Raw genomic sequence first — 21,744 nt, 5'->3', positions numbered from 1 at the left:
TTTTTTGAGATGGAGTCTTGCTCTGTCACCCAGGCTGGAGTGTAGTGGCATGATCTCAGCTCACTGCAACCTTTGTCTCCTGAGTTCAAGTGATTCTCCTGCCTCAACCTCCTGAGTAGCTGGGATTATGGGTGCCTGCCACCACGCCTGGCTAATTTTTTTTTTTTTTTTCTTTTGAGACGGAGTCTTGCTCTGTCGCCAGGCTGGAGTGCAGTGGATCTTGGCTCACTGCAACCTCTGCCTCCCGGGTTCAAGCAATTCCCTGCTTCAGCCTCCTGAGTAGCTGGGACTACAGGTGCACGCCACCACACCCAGCTAATTTTTGTACTTTTAGTAGAGACAGGGTTTCACCATGTTGGCCAGGATGGTCTCGATCTCCTGACTTCGTGATCTGCCAACCTCGGCCTGCCAAAGTGCTGGGATTACAGGCGTGAGCCACCGTGCCCGGCCTAATTTTTGTATTTTTTAGTAGAGATGGGGTTTCACCACGCTGGCCAGGCTGGTCTTGAACTCCTGACCTTAAGTGATCCACCCGCCTCAGCTTCCCAAAGTGTTGGGATTATAGGTGTGAGCCACCAGACCCGGCTTATGTTTAAAATTTAAAGATTCAAATCAAGACTGATGTCACATGACAGCAAAAAGCCATCAAATCAAAACTGCTCTAGAGGGTCAGAGAATTAAAAGTGGAGTGGCCAAGGAAAGTTTTGAAGATGAGCTGCTTGGTACAGAGAAGGAGGCAATAAATGTTATGTAAGAATAAACTGAGATTTGAGCTGGTTCCTGAAGGATGGGTGGATATGAACGGTTGAAAGGAACGAGAAAAGTTTGTAGGACGGTAGGGCCACCATGAGGAAAAGGATGGCCGGGAAACATCTCAAGGTGCTTGAGTTTGGCAAATCTTCATGCAGGAAAGGGAAATTACACATATGACCAGCATGATAACTCTCACAGTGAAATAACTTCTTTGTCCTCTCTGATCTCCTCCTCCAGCCCTGCCTAAAACTCAGTTTCTTAGCTGTGTCCAAGCAAAGCTTGGGTGGCCGTCTCTCAGGAATGCTAGAGGTGGAATTTCATCTTAGCAGAAAGACTAAAAACCCTTAAAAGAAGGAAGGTATCCTTCCAACCCTGTGATTCTTCGAGGAGGTTGTGAATATCAGATGAAGGAGTCTGGTTTTAGCCTCCAAGCCATGGAGTTGGGCGGCTGTGCCACTGGAATGAAAACATTTTTGAGGAAGGTTTGTTGTCCTTCTCCTCCCCACACAAAATGTTGATTAGAAAACAAATTCCTATATAAAAGACCCCAGCTTATATGATAGTATGCAATTGCCTCATTTCACTTTATTTGCTTTTGAGATTCAAATGGCTTTATTTCTAAGACTCAGTTCAAGTTTCAGAGAAGCACACATTCTCTCCCATGGGCAAAGACTTGTACATATGAGACTTCTAGGACAATGAAACATACATAAAGCGAGGCCTCCATGGACACTTTCTGATTTGGGCTGAAGTATTCTTTGACATGCATTAGAGACATGCAGAGGTAAATGCCTAAAGGTGCCAGGTCTGGAGAGCTATTCTGCCCTCTGGTTTTGAAGCACTTTCCCCACTGCTTGGTGTGTGGTAGCAGACCAGTCTTAGTCATAAAAGGAGTTCTCATGAAGCACCACTTTAGGGTTGTGAAATTAGTCAAGAAAAAAAAGTGACTTGACTCAAATGGCTGCTGGATTTAAATTTACCTTTTTTGCTAATTTCAAGTCTTCTATCAAGTCTTCTTCTCCTTGGGAAAGCTCAAAGATGGCCTGCAAGGAAAGATAAACATATTCACTGAATTCTCCCTTCATTTAGAAGACCATATTCAAAGAGTGCTGGCTCCACCACTCAAAACCCCAAATTTACATATTTAAGTATTTTAAGTTACATTAACCTGAAGCAAATGCATCTATGCTTAACCCTGCAATGAAAAGATACTGCAAAACTACTGCATATTGTGCTTCTCTGTTTGTGGGAGAAAGTTTCCACACATTTCTAATTCAAAAAGTCATCTTTCATGTTACAGAATTTTGATGCAGTCAAACAAGAGGGAACTATTTTAGGTAAAATAATTAGCGTGAGCATGGATTTGGTACCCTTGTTGTGAGAGGCAATGATAAGAAGTGATTCAGAGGCTGTTCTAGATAATGGATGTGGCAGTATTATTAACTGGGCCATCCTCACTTTTTCTTCCACTCGACAGAAGGCGAATCTCAGCAGAAAGTTTTATTTGTATTATCCAATGCCTTTAGGCTGATATTGTAGGAAGAATCCAACATTTTATCACTCCAAATACAATCTGGTAAAGTTAATTCATTCTAAATTACCTCTCAGTCCCACAGGTACAAAAAATAAAATTATAGGAGCTGGCTGTGTGGAAGAGTATGTAATGTAAATGGACCGTTTCTAATTTGGCTCCATTAAGCCATCATACTAAAGAGCTATGACGCGCAGAACGCTCTTTCACTTCCATCTGGGAAGTCAAACTGTCAGCAAACATTACATTATTAAAGGACTGCAAGTTTGTAATTATATTTCAGGGTCTACTATGTTTCAGGATATAGGGAAAAAGTGGTCAGGCTTTGAAAGCTCCCTCCACCTGGGGCTGCTTGGTAAACTGAGGACAAAGCAGGTGGAGGCACAACCCTGGGCTGGATACTCCAAGGATCTCATCCGATGATGCACACATGAAGTTCTCAGCACAGCCTGGCACAAGCACTTAGACAAGCTCTTCTATACAGGGTAGTATTATCAGAGCCATTTAGGGCAACTGATACAGAAAACTTACAGGGAATGAAATTAACTGGATTCTATAGAAAGGAAGTTTTCCACAAAGCTGAATCAAAGTTATGGAAACTGAATATTTTAAAATAGTCTAGAAGTTGCTATCAAAATATAACTAAAATGATTATTTCTGTGAACTTCAGAATCCTAAATAGACATTTGGTTTCATCTTCTTGTAAATTCACATTTTCACATCAGTTTCTTTTTAAAGTGGGGGCCACACCCTCCCAGCTGGTTTCTGGTTTCTCAGTTCCTTCCCCAAGGTCAGACACTCCCGTTTGTCCTTCTACAAATGCAATGAAGAATTGATTTGGAGACTAAGGTGCAAACTCCAGCATGGCTGACGCCTGCAATGCACCTTTGTTCCAGACACACAGCCAACATGGAGTTTGGGCCCGGAGCCTACCTCCTGACGTTTGATTTCCTTGGATGTAAGCATCTGATTGACGCACACATCGAAGGTCTCACTCCACAGCTTGCTATCTCTCCGTTTCGTGCTTGAGGGGGCGGCATTTCTGGACCAGGGTCGGGGGGCGAGGATGTCAGGGCGGCTCTCACTGCGGAAGCTAATGGAGCGCTAAACAATGAGAAAAACAAACCATCACAGGGGCAGCGGCAGGACTGGGTGGATCTTTGAGCAGTTTCCTGTCGTTGACAGAACATAAATCATACATGTGAAAGAAAAAGAGGACATTGCCATAAGGCCTTTGGGAAGTGGGGCATTGTCTTGAGCCTACGTGCTAAGGAAAATTGGACAGGGGGCTGCTTTGGAACATGCGCTGGGAGTATCCGTTCTGTGCGACCTGGATACCAAGTGGACTACAGTGCAAGCACATATCCGGCCAAACTCACGCATGAAGGCAGTTCTTGGATACGTGATGAGCTCTACTTTTTTCCAGTGGACATCTCCCCTCTTTAGAAGAACAAGAGATACCAATAGTGGATGACCTTTATTTATTTAAACATTTGGCTAGTACTCCTACTCTCCTCCTTCTATAAATAGAATCCCACTAACTTTGGGTATCCTATTACCTATAGTTTTGGTGGGCTCCCCCAGACCTGACCAATAGAGTATTCCACCACCCTGGTTCAGGGATGGGCATGTGATTCCCTGAAATTTCTCACATGATTTATGGGAGAAAGGAGGAAAGAGTATTCCTTTGGGATTGTGAGTTCAAGAGATAACACAAGCAGGGGCTTCCAGCAGCAACTCTCCCTGGTTAAGCAGAAGCATCTGTCTGCTACAGGAGAGAATAAAGGGACCTAGAATGAAGGATGGAGTGACCAGTGGAGGCAGGAAGGGAGCAAGCTTTACCAATACTGCTTGAGCCTCTGGATCCCACTGTGCCTGAAACCGGAAAGAACAAGAACCACCCTTAGACATTTTCGTTACATATAGAAAGACATTTCCCTTTCTATTATCTCAGTTGGGGTTCCGTCAACTTGAAAAGTCCTGACTAATATACATACTAAATACCATCTTCGCAGCATATGATTCCTGTCCCTGAGGTATTTTCCTATTTCCCAAAGAGGCCCCAGTAGACTCCGGGGCAGTCTAACCATCCGAAGTCCACCTTTGTGACTTAAACATGCTACCAAAATGCTTTTCATGACAAATACAAATGATCCGGAAGAAAGCTGAGTGCATCATTTTCAGTCTTCATACTAGAAGATTTCATTACACTTATTGGAGACTGCCAAAGCAATGAGGTTGCTGTGCTCCAAAACCACATTCTTATTTAGGAAGTGTTCCCCCCCATGGCTCTCTGTGGCCTTCCACGTGAAGTTTCAACTCCTCAGCTTGGCACAGAAAGTCTCTTGTAATCTGACCACAGTCTCCATATTTAGGATCCCATCCTGCCACTCATCCATGAGCCTCCATTTCTCCAACCATACTAGGCTATCTGTCATTCCCTAAATACATCATGCTTTGCCATCCCTCTATACTCCCTTCAAGCAATCTTCTCTTCCTGGAATGTGTTTCCATCACTTCAAACTGGCTAACTCTTTTTTTTTTTTTTTTTTTCTGAGACAGAGTCTCGCTTTGTCGCCCAGGCTGGAGTGCAGTGGTGCGATCTCGGCTCACTGCAAGCTCTACCTCCTGGGTTCACGCCATTCTCCTGCCTCAGCCTTCTGAATAGCTGGGACTACAGGCGCCCGCCACCATGCCCAGCTAATTTTTTGTATTTTTAGTAGACACAGGGTTTCACCGTGTTAGCCAGGATGGTCTCGATCTCCTGACCTCGTGATCTACCCGCCTCGGCCTCCCAAAATGCTGGGATTACAGGTGTGAGCCACCGTGCCCGGCCATAGCTGGCTAACTCTTAACTGCCCTCAGGATATAAGGATGTAACTCAAACAGCACCTCCTCTAAGAAGTCTTTACCAATATTCTCCCATCCTCCTACCCCAGAGCAATTTAGACATACCTCTTATATAGCAATGATCACACTTGATTATAATTATTGGTCACCTGCTCTTAACTAAAAACTTCCTGAGGTCAGGAACTGAATTTGCATATGACATATGAGCCTTCATCACAAAGGCATTCTAAGGTAGTTCCCAATTATTTTGAGATTCAACAAAATTCCAGAAAGTAAAGAAAAATTTTAAAAAGAACTATTCAACATAAGGGCATTGTTTAATAAGTTATAATTGGCTGGGCACGGTGGCTCACACCTGCAATCCTAGCACTTTGGGAAGCCAAGGTGGGTGGATCACCTGAGGTCAGCAGTTTGACACCAGCCTGGCCAACATGGTGAAACCCTGTCTCTACTAAAAGTACAAAAATTAGCTGGGGCGTGGTGGCATGCGCCTGTAATCCCAGCTACTCAGGAGGCTGAGGCAGGAGAATCGCTTGAACCCGGGAGGTGGAGGTTGCAGTGAGCCGAGATCGTGCCACTGCACTCCAGTCTGGGTGACAACAGTGAGACTCTATCTCAGGAAAAAAAAATTATAATTCCCTGCTGGATGGAATATTATCTAGACAATTCAGAGATAATTTAAAATGTAAACATCCCTTCTATGTAGCCTAAAATAAAATCAGGATTAAAAATCTATATGTGAACATTTTATAGTTATGCAAAAAATGCACGTGAGCAAAGATATAAAGGGAACATCACAAAATTCTATTGTTTTTTCATGTTGACATTATGGGTGATTTCTGTCCTCCTTTATAAATTTTTATGTCTTTTTTTTTTTTTTTTGAGATGGCGTCTCGCCCAGGCTGGAGTGCAGTGGCGTGATCTCAGCTCACTCACACCATTCTCCTGCCTCAGCCTACAGAGTAGCTGGGACTACAGGCACCCGCCACCACGCCTGGCTAATTTTTTGTATTTTTAGTAGAGACGGGATTTCACTGTGTCGGCCTGGATGGTCTCGATCTCCTGATGTTGTGATCTGCCCGCCTCGGCCTCCCAAAGTGTCTAAAATGGCCAGGCGTGGTGCCTCACACCTGTAATCCCAGCGCTTTGGGAGGCTGAGGCAGGCAGATCACCTGAGGTCAGGAGTTCAAGACCAGCCTGAACAACATGGTGGAACCGTCTCTACTAAAAATACAAAAAAAGTAGCTGGGCGTGATGGTAGGCGCCTGTAATCCCAGCTACTTGGGAGGCTGAGGCAGAATTGCCTGAACCAGTGAGGTGGGGATTGCAGTAAGCTGAGATTACACCACTGTACTCCAGCCTGGGTGACAGAGCAAGACTCCCTCTAAAAAAAAAAAAAGAAAAAGAAAAAAGAAAAAAATGAGGCGGGGCTTGGTGGCTCATGCCTGTAATCCCAGCTCTTTGGGAAGCTAAGGCAGGCGAATCGCTTGAGCTGAGGAGTTCGAGACCACCCTGGGCAACATAGCAAGGCCTCGTTTCAGTTCTAAAAATATATATATATATAAATAAATAAATGAAAAATGTAAAAAGAAACTTCCAAAGAGCTTCAGGGTATTACCACAGCCTTCTGGAAGCAAGACGCTCACTCTGTTTGCAAGTAGCAACACAAGCCCCTTAGGCTGGCACAAATAGCGGGGAGCTCCTGGGCTCACTAACGAGCTCATGATGGCTGGACCAGCCCTATGCAGGTCAAGAAAGTACTTGCACCAAATACACAGTTCACTAATGGTATCTTACAAATCCTTGTGATCTCTTAAAAACAGTCCCTTGTAAACAGTAACCAGTAACTAAATGCACGCAGATCCCCAGCACTCAGAATCAAGCATTAAAAGGTCAAAACAAGTGCAGTGAGTCATTAACTTGTTCAACCCAATTTGCAGTTCTGATGGCAGCTGAGTTGAGAATTAAAGAGTAGAAAGAAAGGAAAACACACAAAAAAAATTCAAAATGAACGTTTCCACTTTCACTTGAGAGAATCAACCTCCTACCCTGTTATATTTTCAGTCCTTGGCTAACTTTAAACTCCCCCTACCAATTTGAAAATCATGTATGCTAACTTTAAATTTTCATACATTACAAAAGTATATAAAATTAAGTACAAATGCCCTCATTTCCCCAAGTCTAGAAGTAACAACTGTTAAGTTTGTTCTAGCTCTTTCCAAACTTTTTCCATGCATTTGTTAACACCCATAGAAAACTGAATGTTTTCTCTTTTCTTTTTTTTTTTTTTTTTTTGAGATGGAGTCTCACGGTTGCCCAGGCTGGAGTGCAGTGGCATGATCTCGGCTCACTGCAAGCTCTGCCTCCTGGGTTCACGCCATTCTCCTGCCTCAGCCTCCCAAGTAGCTGAGACTATAGGCGCCCGCCACCATGCCCAGCTAATATTTTTGTATTTTTAGTAGAGACAGGGTTTCATCGTGTTAGCCAGGTTGGTCTCGATCTCCTACCTTGTGATCCGCCCGCCTTGGCCTCCCAACATGCTGGGATTACAGGCCTGAGCCACTGCGCCAGGCCGAGAATGTTTTCTCTTTCTACTTTACAGTATCTTTAGGTGAAATTTACATAACTCAATTACTTTTTTTGTTGTTGTTTCTTGGAGATGGGTCTTGCTCTGTTGCCCATGCTGGAGTGCAGTGGTGCAACCATAGCTCGCTGTAACCTCAAACTCCTGGGCTCAAGTGATGCTCCCACCTCAGCCTCTTGAGTAGCTAAGATTATAGATGAGTGCCACCACTAAGCAAGTGCCTGGCTAATTTTTTTATTTTTAATTTAGTAGGCATGGAGTCTTGCTGTGTTTCCCAGGTTGGTCTTGAACTTCGGGTCTCAAGAGATCCTCCTGCCTCAGCCTCCCAAACTGCTGGGATTACAGGCATGAGCCACTGTGCCCAGCCTACAATTAACCATTTTTTAGTGAACAATTCAATGCTATTTAGTATATTCACGAGGTTGTACAACTACCACTCTATCTAGTTCTTAAACATTTCCATTACCTCAAATTCACTTATTTTTTTAAATGGCTGCAGTTAGTATCCCTCCCATAGGCTGGACAGGCCTATTGATTTAATTAATCCACAACTGATGGACATTAAAATTGTTTCCAGTGTCTGGCTATTACAAAAAGTGCCTCAGTGAACATGCTTTGTGTATTAGCGCTGATACTTCTAAAAGGCAGGAATTCCTTAAGTGGAATTCCTTGGTCTAAGAAGTATGAATATTTTAATGTTTGAGATGTACCACTAAGTTGACCTCCAAATAGGCTATTCAACTTTATATTCCTCAGATAGGTACATTTCTCTCATAGATTGGTCACATTCTCATAACAAGGTATTATTATCAATCTGATAGGTTAAAACAACTACACCTTAATTTCAGTTTTGTGTTTCGAAGGTAAGATTGAGCATATTTTAATTAATTTATTTAAAAATTTCCCAGAGAGTTAGAGATTGTCTTCTGCTGCGGCATGGGAAAAAGGAGAACAGTAAGCTGTACTAAGTGAGCTCTACCATTACAGAATTCTTGCTTTGCATTTCCCTAGTGATTGCTGGACTCGGGGTACTATGGGGGATATCACAGAGGGTCTTTTATATGCTTTGCCTACACTTAGCACTTCTGATATATTCTCTCTGATTCTCATAACCACCCTGCAAGTTGGGGGTTTATTCCCATTCTAGTGAGGAGGAAACTGAGGTTGAGGGAGGCTAAGATTCAAAACCAGATCTGTTTGGTTCCAACAGAGCCTGAGCTCTTTCTACTATGGGGACTGCATCTACTGTTTGCATGCAAGACATGCATTTTGGGGAGGTTTCAGTGAGATGGGATCCAGCTCCTGCCTTCTAGGAATATAAATCTAGTTAAGGAGCGAGAGAGGATGCATTTGCTCAGCTTTAGGAATAACGGCTGATCTCTGACTAATCAAACTTCAAATTTACACCTTTAATTAGGCTGGATTAAAAGAAACATTTTTTCTTACACCACTCAGAAGGGGACTGGATGTTGAAAGAAGAATCCCAAGGGAGGAATAAAGAATGCCAACCATTTTTCCAGGTGAGGTTACTCACACCTGTACGTCTAGCACTTTGGCAGGCTAGATGGGAGGATTACCTGAGGCTAGGAGTTTGATACCAGCCTGGGCAATGTAGCAAGACCCTGCCTCTACAAAAAAGGATAATCATACAATAATACCAAACCAGTGTGTGGGCAGCAGCTGGGCTGGGCTGGGGACAGCACCTGGGTGATGGGTGGGTGTTCACAACAGCACTGACTACATACCATGAGCTACCCCGAATCCATCATCAGTACCACTGGGAGAAACTATATTGAGAGAACTTGAGTTGAGGGAGGAACAGGTGACTACTACTAGAAAAAAAAAAAAAAATCTCTAAAGAGGATGCCTCTTTAAAGAACAGCCACATCCCTACCAGCATTCCTGCCACTGTCCATCTACACACCCTTTGCCCTTCTCTATTTTTCTCTATATTCAATATGTGCTATATTTATAGGTTTATTTATTTCATGTCTATTTCCTTCCAATAGAAGGTAAACTCCTTGAAGGCAGGCATGTCTACCTGCTGATGGATTCATCAGCAACTGACATAGTAAGACCTCAACAACTTTTGCTTAATTATTAAATGTTATGCTTGCTATGTGCTGGGCACTGTGAGGAGAGCTCTAGAGGGAAGGATTCTGCCCCCTTTACAGATGAGGAAACTTGAGGCTCAAGAAGGTGAAACTTTGCTGAAGGTCACACAGCAATGAATGGTGCTTTATTAGTTAAAACCCAGCAGTAAGGTGACTGTCAGAATGACAATTCAAGTCTAGTCTATTTCAGGCCAACCACTCTGCCCCAATACTTAACCAATATCCCACCCTAATTGCCCTAGGATAAGATTCATAGTGTGGTGGGGTACACATGCCCAAATAAATGAATTGTAGGTTACTTCTTGGCCTGTAGAAAGTTTGAAAGTTCTTAACCTGGCCACCACATTTTGGACTACAGATTCTTTATTGTGGGAGGCTCTCCTGTGCATTGTAGGATATTTAGCATCATCTTTGGCCTCTAACCACCAGATGCCAGCAGCACAGCCAGCCCAGTTATGACAACCAAAACATCTCCAGACATTGCCAAATGTTCCTGGGGTTAGAAACACTGGTCCACGGTTAACTAGGAGAGGCCCACCTCAAAGTGAGGGACCTGGCCTTGGGCAGGACCACATAAAAACAGAAGCACATACATATATCTCCCTGGGTGTGGGGATGCTGGGAATGGAGTGAAAAATATTCCAGGACAAGCAAGAGTTTCCATGAGGGAATCTGGCCTAGCAAATGAGTCAAAAACTGAAATCTCATAATTGCTGGCAGCTAAAACAACAATGACCATAACAGAGATAATGCAGATTGAGGAAATGGTGCTCATGTTTATGCCTGAGCTGGATATGTGGAAAAGATGCTGCAAATGCAAAAGAGACTGTCTGTCAGGGGCTGGGGGAGGGGGGTGGCAGGTGCACTTTACACGTGTCAGAGGAAATGTAAACCCAGCAGGTAGGCATGATGGGACAGATCTGATTTGTTAATGCCGCCTGTTCAGCGGGGTCCTCCCTCGCCCTGTTCCAAAAACCGTTTTCCACAGCCACAGACAACATGCTCCAATAAAGTATTCAAGCCAAGGAAATTCTCCACACTTACCATCCTAACCATATCGCTATTTTGTAGCAGATGTTTTATTACCAAGGATTGGAGGTTGGGGTGGGACTGTAAGAGGAAAACACTTTCCTATGTTGCCACTGCAGTGGGTTAAACCAAAGTGTACAGCAATAATGGCCAGGACAGGAAAATGTTATCCAACAGCATCCTGGAGGAGTCTCCTATGAGGGTTCATTACAGAAATTAATGATAAGTGAGAAGTAACACTTCCCAGCTGTGTGGTCTCTGTCACATTTAACCCTCATGCTAATCCTAGGAGAGGCATTGGGCAGGTTCTTGTATTTTTCCCCTTTTAATAGATGAGAAATTTGAGTAGCAGAGTGGTAAGTGATTGGCACATGTATTGGAATAGGAACTGAGTGCAACTGTTTGACTCCAAAACATGGATTTGGGTGAAGAACATAGGCTTTGGAGTAAAACAGGCATGGCTTCAAGTTCACTCAATGGCTGAGAGACCTTTCATCTCTCTGGGTCTCAGTTTCCTCATCTCTAAAAGGTGCATAATAATAAGTACCTCACAAAGTTTTAGTGAGGATTGGATAAGATAAAGTACACGAGAGGCTTGGCCAAGTCCCTGGCACTCGGTCAGCAGGAATGGTAGTTACCTATCATTGTCATACCACAGACCGCACTGCCACTATTAGTGCTTGTTTATACATGCATTCATTCATTAGCAAACAGCAGACACATCTCTCTGAACTACCTGGACCAAATGGCTCCTAGGGGGACTTCCATTAGGATAACTCCTAGGGAAAGAAAAGCCCTCAGCAGGACACTGTTGTTTATAAAAGATCTGGAAACAGCCTAAAATATTCTACAATAGGGATTAAACAAATTACACTGCAACAATAAAAGGAAGCCTTAAACAGTTGTTAAGAAACATTCTTTTTGAGAAAAGCTTAATGATAAGGAGAGAACCTCACATGTAGAGTTAAGTGAGAGAAGATCCAATTTGAAATACAACAAAACGTTAACAGGGGTTACACCCCTGGATGATGGGACTATGGATAATTTTTGTTTTCTTTTTAAAATTTTATTTATTTTTAATTTTTTGATTTTTTTTTTTTTTGGTAGAGACAGGGTCTTACTATATTGCCTGGGCTAGTCTTGAACCCCTGGCCTCAAGCAATCCTCTTGTTTCAGCTTCTCAAAGTGATGGAATTACAGGTGTGAGCCACTGCACCCGGCTGATTTTTATTTTTAATTCTCTAGATTTATTTTCCAGACTTTCTTTAATGAAGAAATATTAACTAAGAAGAAACACAGTCAGTTGACGAATGTGAAAGACAATGAACACTGAGTTAGAAATGGCACAATAAACATAAAACCACATATTTAGAATCTGATTCAGATTGATGCCCATTAAAACCATGGTAAAAGGGCACCCAATTAATTCATAATCAATAAATGTCAAACCTCAAAAACACAGTACAACAAGAAAACCTTCTGTAGCTTGGAGATATTCTGAGTAGAATGAATGAAAAGCTGAAGAAAATATTTGGCTTAGGTGTGGAGAAAATATTATACAATTTGCATAGCACAAGTCCAAAATTAGGAAGGCTTCCAGAGGCTTGGGGCAGTAGCCCAATCATCTTCATTGGGCACCATAAAATGGCTTTTGCATGAGGATGTTAATGACAAAATATTCCACAAGCTGAAACGGAAATGATGACTCTCCCTGCCATAGAAGGTGAACAGCAGTGAGGTGGGGTGCTCCAACTCAAAAGTCTGGTGACTATTTTTAAATCCTGGCAAACTTCAGGCTTTATTATGATGAAACTTTGACTTTTTGTGGTAAGCCTACGGCAGGAGAGGCACTCTGAACACCCTATGGAATCCCAGTTCTGGCCCTTAACAGCTGTGTGACCTTGGGCACAATTTTAAACCTTCAGATCTCTCCCTGTAAGTGATGATGAATCCTATCTTGCAGAGTTTTAGAGATGATATGAGGCCATGAACATAAGGTACTTTGTGCAGAACCTGGTTCATCATAGATACTACACTAATGAGTGTTATTACTAAATAAAAAATGACAAGCTTTAAATTACAACAGTCAACAACTTTTTTTTTTTTTTTTTTGGAGACAGAGTTTCGTTTTGTTGCCCAGGCTGGAATGAAGTGGTACGATCTCAGCTCACTGCAGCCTCCGCCTCCCGGGTTTGAGCAATTCTCGTGCCTCAGCCTCCTGAGTAGCTGGGATTACAGGCGCCTGCCACCAAGCCTGGCCGATTTTTTGTATTTTAGTAGAGACAGGGTTTCACCATCTTGCCCAGGCTGGTCTTGAACTCCTGAGCTCAGACAATCCACCTGTCTCGGCCTCCCAAAGTGCTAGGATTACAGGCATGAGCCACCGCACCTGGCCCAATATCAACTATTTGCAGTGGCTTCCAGGAACAATAAAGAACAGTAATATTCTACTACTCCAGGAATAGTAAAGAACAGCAGAGAATCAGGAGTTCCTTTTGAGATAGACTACAGATTAACTTGTCAGCTATACTCTCCAAACTTGTCCAAGTCGCCTTATTTTGTTGTTCTGTTTGTTTTATTTTAGGCTTTTAGCAGCCTGAAGCCATGGTTTTTAGTTTCTGTTTCTAGTGATAAGCAGAAAAGAGGGATAAGGAAGGGGCTTTACTGGCCCAACCAGAAAGAGAAACTAAGAACCCATGACTGTATTCTCTCCCTTGGATACCCAATACAAGACAGTCTCGTTTCTGGTTGCTTTCCCTAACACACATGTGCCATCCACCCCCAAGCTCATCTCCATGTCAGCCAAATAAGCTAGTTATAGAAAATATATGACCTTGGACCAAGGGACAAAGTTTGAGGTGCTTGGAGAAGGAAATCATGGTTGTCAGACATGGAAATCAGCACATATGCTTGGGTAATTTCTTACTTATTTATTACTACTTCTATCTAGATGGCGTCAGTCATCCCATATTCCCTTCTCAAGCCTGAAATGCTATCTCCCTTTCATCCTTATCATCTGTGAGCCATTCCAGGTCCAACCCAAATCCCTCCACCCTTGCTAGGCAGCCTTCCTTGACGACCCCTCAGGCCATTGCTAAACTCTCTGTAGTGTATTTTATCATAGAAGATTTTCTAATCTTATTCATTTTTATCTGGTTGCAAAGGTAATACATAATTATTAAAAAATTCAAGTACAACAGAAATATATAATGAAAAAAATCAATAGTTCTATCTCATTTATTTATTTTCTATTCACTTGTAATTCTTACATACTGGGGAAAAAAGGAGAACACAAAATAAACAAAAGAACCGCAAAAGTATCTTATAATTGTATTCCCAAGAGACAACAGAAAAAAAAAAAAAGAATTTGACGTTCCTGGTTTTTTTCCTATCCATATACTAATATGGGTGTATATTATTAATTGGGACAGTGGTTTTGAACTTTTCCCCAATTTTCTTCCCCTACTTGCTAATATACCTTAGACAACTTTTACCAAGTAGAACTTTTACAATTCTCTAGAGCAGGACTACCTTTCTCTATTGACTGTCTCCCCATTAAGTCGAGGAAGAATAAATAACACAGTGGATCCAAAGAACATTAATGGAGACCACTAATTTATCATATATTCATGCTGCATCTGGGTTGAATAAAATAATTCCCTGATCTAAGGGCCAGAGGATGGAGCAATGAGAGGCTGTGGTTGCCAGAAACCCTTCTTTGCCATAGCAATACTTCCTGGAGGGGCTACAACTGGGGGAGAGGACACATATTCTATTATGAAGTAGCCCAGCTGCAGGAGATGGACAGGGCCCCATCACTAGGCTGGCAGCCACTGCCAGGCCCTGGAGAGAGCTTAGGAACAGCAATGGCTGCCTTTTCTAGTCATAACAGTGATAATAATAGCAAGTACTAATTTTTGAGCACATCCTAAGTAATGTGTAGTATTAGGCACTGTGGATACGGAGATAAGACACCACCTTGGCTTGCGTGGAAAACCCAAGGGGCCCCTGGGAAGAGCTATTTTGAAGGATATCACAGCAAAGAGAAAAACTGTGGCAAAAGAGATGGAGAAATGTTAAGAAGTCTAGATTTAGATGTGAAAACAGAGAAGCAGGTCTGTCCAAAACTGACACACATCAATAACAGAAGCCTTGCTGTATCAATGGCCTTTAGTATTCACACCCTTTGACCAGAATTCCATTTCTAGGAGTATAATCAAAGGAAAGAAAGAAATACAGACATGCACATGATCAGGATGTTGAAAGCACTGTTATCTATAATGATCAAAAAACAGAAACAAATGTTCAACAACAGGAGAGTGATTAAATAACTGTACATTCTTTTGATGAAATGCTATATGAGTCCATTAAGAATCAGGTCTGTAGCCAGGTGTGGTAGCTCATGCCTATAATCCCAGCACTTTGGGAGGCCACGGTGGTAGGCCAGGAGTTTGAGACCAGCCTGGGCAACATAGTGAGATTTTTGTCTCTATTAAAAAAAAAAAAATCAAGTCTTTGAAAACTACAAATGACATGAAAAATACTCTTCCATTGTAGAGTTATTTTATACCGTTAAGACCAAAGGGAGTAAAAAAATAGCATATACAGTGTGATAGTGATTTTGTTTTAAAAAATGCACATGCAAGTATAGTAAAAGGTAAAATTGCCTGAGTATGTACCAAAATATTAATGGAAGTTTTTTGGTGATGGGAAGTAGGATTACAAGTGACTTTTACTCTCTTTTATGTGCTTCACTATATTTTTCAATATTTATTTATTTACTTATTTTGAAATAGGGTCTCACTCTGCTGCCCAGGCTGGAGTGCAGTGGCATGATCTCGGCTCACTGCAACCTCCACCTCCTGGGTTCAAGTGATCCTCACGCCTCAGCCTCCCAAGTAGCTGGGACAACAGGTATGCGCCACTACACCCAGCTATTTTTTGCATTTTTTGGTAGAGACGGGGTTTCACCATGTTGGCCAGGCTGGTCTCAAACTCCTGACCTCAAGTGATCCGCCTGCCTCTGCTTCTCAAAGTGCTGGGATTACAGGCGTGAGCCACCACGCCCAGCCCCAGCCTCAATATATATATATATTTTTGAGACAGAGTCTCACTCTGTCACCCAGGCTGGAGTACAGTGGCACAATCTCTGCTCACTGTGACCTCTGCCTCCCGGGTTCAAGCAATTCTATCTGCCTCAGCCTCCAAAGTAGCCGGGATTACAGGTGCGTGCCACCACGCCTGGCTAATTTTTTGTATTTTTAGTAGAGACGGGGTTTCGCCATGTTGGCCAGGCTGGTCTGGAACTCCTGACCTCTGGTGATCCACCCGCCTCGGCCTCCCAAAGTGCTGGGATTACAGGTGTGAACCACTGCACCCGGCCTCAATATTTAAATGATGTTATGTAATCAGAAAAGAAAGCACAATAGAAGGTAATTTTTTTAAAAAAAAGGACAAATGCATTAAAAAAACATTCAACATAGAGTTATTTAATATAAAAATATTCACAGCCTAAATATGTGTTAATATGAGACTGGTTATGTAAAATAATACATTGGAATAATATATACTCAGTCCATAATATTTTCCAAAAATAACTGTGACATAATACTCCCCCTAAGCTAGATAAAAACTCCTTGCCCAGCCAAATAACAAAGGGAGGAGGAAAACAGATGGAACAAAACACACTAAGCAAAAAAAAAAAAAGACGACGACAAAATCCAGGCAAAAAGCAGTAAAGGAAATAAACAGGAATATTTAATCCTAATAAAAGGTGCAACTCCCCCAGGAGGCTGTAATGGTGACAAATATGAACATTTGTGCACTTAACTGCATAGCTTGGAAATGTGTGAGGCTGAGACTGACAGAGATGCAAGAGAAACTGATCATCCACAGTCACTGTGGGAGGCTTTAACCTAAAAGTGAGCAGATCACCCAGCAGAGATAAGGCTGAATAGACTGCAAGGAACCCAAAACTAGGCTCAGAGTGTGTGAGCTCTGTACCTATGCCTAGAATAGTGCTAGAGGGAAACTGGTAAACTATTAATGGATTGTTTTGGTGTTGGAAGACAATACGTGTTCTTTTTCTCTTTCTCCTTTTCTGCATTTTTCCATAATGAACATTCACTTTTATAATGGAAAAGGAAAAAGTACAAGTCCAAAGAGAATGAGGGCCTACATCACAACATCATGAACACAGCATTCCATAGCATGTGCTGAACTCAGCTCAAATGAGTCCAGCAGCCGTGCACAGCTGTGGATAGGGAGAGGCAGGGCTCAGGGAGCGACTGGCCAAAGGCGAGCTCGCCTTCCTCACTCCACACCAGAGGAGCGCATGAGGGCCCCTTTCAGAGCTGGGCCAGATCTTCCTCTCGGGCAGGCCAGGGTGGGGGGATTTATAGGCTCAGAGGGATCCAGACATCTGTGCTTGAGTCTACCAGCAGCACTAACCTTCCTGGTGAGAAGCAGACAGAGCGCCATGCAGTCAGGCTGTCCCTCCCCAACGTCCACAAATGCTGCCTTTGTGTTGGGGCGCAAGCCCCCAGCCCATATGGGCAGAGGACACAAGAGAGAACAAATCCTGCAGTGTCTTGCTGAACTGTGGCTGCAAGGACCAGTCACATGTGTGACTGGGCTTTTAACATTTTTGGAAGTGGCTGCCAGCCCAGAGCTCTCCTGATATCCTCCCGGGCTAACTTGTGGTCTCCTGAGGAACCAGAGGAAGGACTGCTAAGTGTTGCAGCATTGATTAAAGCACCGTGTTTGGGCTTAAGTCATCTCTTCTATAATTAAAAGAATCCAACCTGAGAGACATAATTGAATATCCAAAGGGATATATATGTCTCTAAGGTGTCAGAAGCTAGGGAAAAGGAATACTGCAACAGAGAACCAAGCTGCTCAATTTCAGCTTTGAATCATTTTTGGAATAGAAAAGGCATAAATAATACACACATACGGGTAATGGATAGCTGCTGAGAGGTTTGGGGCAGCTGATACACTCTTTGTTCTCTGTTTCTCCCTTATTGGAAAGGGAACCAAGACTTAGACAAAATCAGAGAGGATGTGAAGTAAGCCCACTGAGCAGCGCTATGGGGCCAGCTCTTCCCCTCATCCTTACTACTCCCAGACCACATTAAATTAGCATCCAGCTAGGTGCAGTGGCTCACGTCTGTAATCCCAGCACTTTGGGAGACCGAGGCGGGCGGATCACCTGAGGTCAGGAGTTTGAGACCAGCCTGTCGAACATGGTGAAACGGTCTCTACTAAAAATACAAAAATTAGCCAGGTGTGATGGTGGGCACCTGTAATCCCAGCTACTCGGGAGGCTGAGGCAGGAGAATCACTTGAACCCAGGAGGTGCAGGTGGAGGTGAGCCGAGAGCACGCCACTGCACTCCAGCCTGGGTGACAGAGCAAGACTCTGTCTTGAAAAAAATAAAATAAAATATAAAATAAAATAAATAAAATGAAATAAAATAAAACATAAATTGGCACCCTCTCTCAGTCTCGCTGGTGAGGGAAACTATTATTGAGATGCTACAGCTGGAAATAATGCCACAGAAGTTGCACTGTGTGCACCAAGGTGAGTTACAAGAAGACATGTGGGGACAAGCTGGCATTCTCCATGCTTTCCAGATCATTCTGCAAACATGGCTGCTAACTCTGCATACAACTTGAGGGGTGTATTTCCATTCACTGACTGCCCCCCTCCCCACCCAAGGACACACTCAAACATAAGCACATTGCTCAATTCTCTCCGTATCTATGTACATTACCATTATGAATAACTCTTCTGTTTCTGCTGGGTTGTTCATGGCCAAGATATAAAGCTTAGAGTGAGCTATTTATCATATTTGAAAAAATTAAATTAAAAAAAATATTTTGCACTTTGGGAGGCTGAGGCAGGTGGATCACTTTAGGTCCAGAGTTTGAGACCAGCCTGGCCAACATGGAGAAACCCCATCTCTACTAAAAATACAAAAAAATTAGCCAGACTTGGTGGCAGGTGACTGTAATCCCAGCTACTTGAGAGGCTGAGGCAGGAGAATTGCTTGAACCTGGGAGGTGGAGGTTGCAGTGAGCTGAGATCGTACCATTGCACTCTAGCCCGGGCAACAAGGGTGAAAGTCCATCTCAAAAAAAAGAAAAAAAATATTTTGCCAAAAAAATCTTTGAGGTTTTAAAAACCAATTTCCACATGTCAGATCCTCCCTTGGGTTTGGCTTTCTCATCCTTGCTTGGCCTCAGTCTGCTGGATTTCAGACATGGCTTGATTTCTTTCTGTTCTAGTTCTCTAGGTCAATGCAAATTTCTGAAGTGAGCAAATGTTTCCTGCACTGTTCTCTGTGAAGGAAGCCCAGAAACAGAAGAAAGAAATTTTGCCTGAGAAGCCAAAAGAAAGATTTTGAAGGTAGGATAACAGATCTTACAGCAGCCAGGGCCGGGCTGTAGTGGGAGGCACAGATTGTGCTCTTCCTAGGCCCAGGAGCACAAACACAAAAAGCCTACCAACAAGGCAATGACAGAGAGTAAAGGGCCAGGTGTTAGAAGGGCAATTGAGAGAGGTGGGGACATTTGTAGGTGATGGTTGGCAGGCTGCCTAGGTCTAGCTCATTACTGCCATGTGGGAACACAGCACTGCTGCAAACCTACCAAAAGGCAATTCTATTATATCTGGAACACAGCAATATGAGGGCAGGAGGAAGAGCCTAATGCCTGATGAGGGCTCACTCAACACTTATTGAATGAATGAGGGCCTTCATGCACAGAGGGTGGACTGTCCTGGGAGCAATAACAGGAAGAGATGGCTGGTAATCTGGAGGTCTCACAATCAAGAGAGGAAATAATTGCAGAGTGAACTTGAGCCACAGCCATGGGATGGAGAGGAAAGGGTGAAATGCAGTAGACATTCTAAAGAATTTTCAAAAAGCAGTGCTCAGCGAAAGACCAGATGTGCAGGACTAGGGTGGTGATGAATCTTCCAGGGGATGCCTGCGATGAACTTGTCTAGAGGGCTGAAGGACTGGTCACAAGGGAGAAAAGGTAAACACATTCTTCACAGTTTCAAAGCCCTTCATCTTGCTCTCCCAGACGACCTTATTTTCTCTTTCCTCCGTTCTCCCACAAAAGGGATCAGGGGATTAACCAGGGATCCAGAGGCCCAAGTGCTGAGAGAAACAGACCCAAACCTATAGCTAATTAGGTGATGAGGTATTCATTCAGGCGAAACTGCAACGGAGTTAACAGAGGAACGGGCAGGGCAGGGGAAAAGCAATGGAGAGGAAGGGCATCTATGGGAAAGTAGAAAGAACCACTTGGGCTATATGTGGAGTCATGACATATTGGCAGTATGGTAGGCAGGCAAGGACTGAAAGGGCTGAGGGAGAACCTCAAACAGTTCTCAAGTCATGGATTTTCACAGCATGAGGCATGCCTTGGGTTCTGGTCCCCAGTTTTCTTAAAGACTGAGAGCAGAGATAAAAAAATATTGCCAAGCAAAAGTATTCAATGACAAATACATGGCAGACTCAAGACAGCTGCTCAGCTAAACCAGGTGAGCCTTTCATGGCATATTTTTTGTGGGCTTCAATCTAAAGGAAAATTTGTATAATTATCAAATTGGGTCTAAGGCCTTGGATAAATCTCAACGTTCACTTTAAAAGATACACTTCATCAACAGTTTAAGAATAACTATAACTACTTGTTAACCAAAAAACTATTATAGTAGCTAATATTTACTACTTAGTCAACTAATTCAAAGATTAATGATTGCTAACTAAGGGCCAAGGCGTTATGCTAGACCTTTTAAATGCACTGTCTTGTAAATCTTTACAAGGATTCCATGATGGTTTGGTGGCATCATGGCAAATTTACCCATAAGGAATAGAAGACCTATCTGTAGGACAAAGTATGGAAAAAAAATTTTTTTAACAAAAAATAAAAGCAAGACCTAGAGATGTTAAGTCACCTGCCCAAGGTGAGCCAAGGTTAGAACCCAAGGTACTTCCACTCCGAGGTCCTTAGGTCCTCGTTCTAAGCCAAGGGTCAGCAAACATTTTATGTGAAGGGCCAGATGGTAGATATTTTTGGCTTTGTGGGCAATATGGTCTCTGTCACAACTACTCAATTATGCCATAGTACAAAGCAGCCATGGACAATAAACAGATGGGCATGGCTATGTTCCAACAAAACTTTATTTATGGATACTGAAATTTGAATTTCATGTAGTTTTCACATGTCACGAAACAGCACCATTCTTTTGATTTTCCCCCAAGAATTTTAAAAAGTAAAAATCAGGCTTAGCTTGTGAGTCATAAAAAACAGGTGGTGAACTGGATTTTCTCCACCCAATGCAGTTTGCCGACCCTGGTCGAAGCCACTAGGCTCTGTTGCCCTCCAGTTAACATCATGTGCTGGTTTCCTCAGAAGGCCCATAGATATTTTAGGAAAAAATCGCGTGAGAGTATGTCTGGATGGGGCACATAACTCTGAAATACAATTGTGGGGAAAGGCCCAACTGCAATAGCTCTGGCTCTGCATGACCCTTGTCTGCAACTTGAAAACATCTTTCTTCCTCCAAGTCCCCTCACTTGCGCTCTTCTATTGAAATAAGCATTGATTCAGGTCACTCTGAAACCACGGGAAATTCTAGGTAGAATGGGGATGTTTCCTCCCATTCACCATGATTTTCTGCAACCATAGGCCCCGTGTGCCCTTCTTACCTGCAGGGTTTGACTGAAGCGCTTTAATGGCGTGGCCTTCACAGGCGGGATGAGGTTTGCTAGTGACGTAACTCTGGAAAGGGGTTTGACCCGTTTATTACTAGGCTCCTATAGAGTTAAAAAAAAAAAAAGTAAAATGTCAAGGTCAATTGCAAAGACAACA

At 43.0% G+C, this 21,744-nt stretch overlaps 1 protein-coding gene across 5 annotated transcripts in view; it reads right to left on the bottom strand.

Annotated features, from left to right (window-relative positions):
- ARHGEF3 (Rho guanine nucleotide exchange factor 3) overlaps positions 1-21,744 on the bottom strand; it is a 339,692-nt gene that overhangs the window by 25,716 nt on the left and 292,232 nt on the right. For all 5 annotated transcript variants that reach the window (XM_025375789.1, XM_025375790.1, XM_025375792.1 and 2 more), the window contains 3 exons: positions 21,582-21,689; positions 3,218-3,388; positions 1,734-1,796 (listed from right to left, as the gene is read on the bottom strand). In XM_025375789.1, the coding sequence (XP_025231574.1) occupies positions 1,734-1,796; positions 3,218-3,388; positions 21,582-21,689 (342 nt within the window). The remainder of the gene's footprint in view (positions 1-1,733; positions 1,797-3,217; positions 3,389-21,581; positions 21,690-21,744) is intronic.

This window comes from Theropithecus gelada, chromosome 2, assembly GCF_003255815.1.
Source record: "Theropithecus gelada isolate Dixy chromosome 2, Tgel_1.0, whole genome shotgun sequence".
NCBI lineage: Eukaryota > Metazoa > Chordata > Mammalia > Primates > Cercopithecidae > Theropithecus > Theropithecus gelada.
This window is presented reverse-complemented; position numbering and strand designations above follow the sequence as displayed.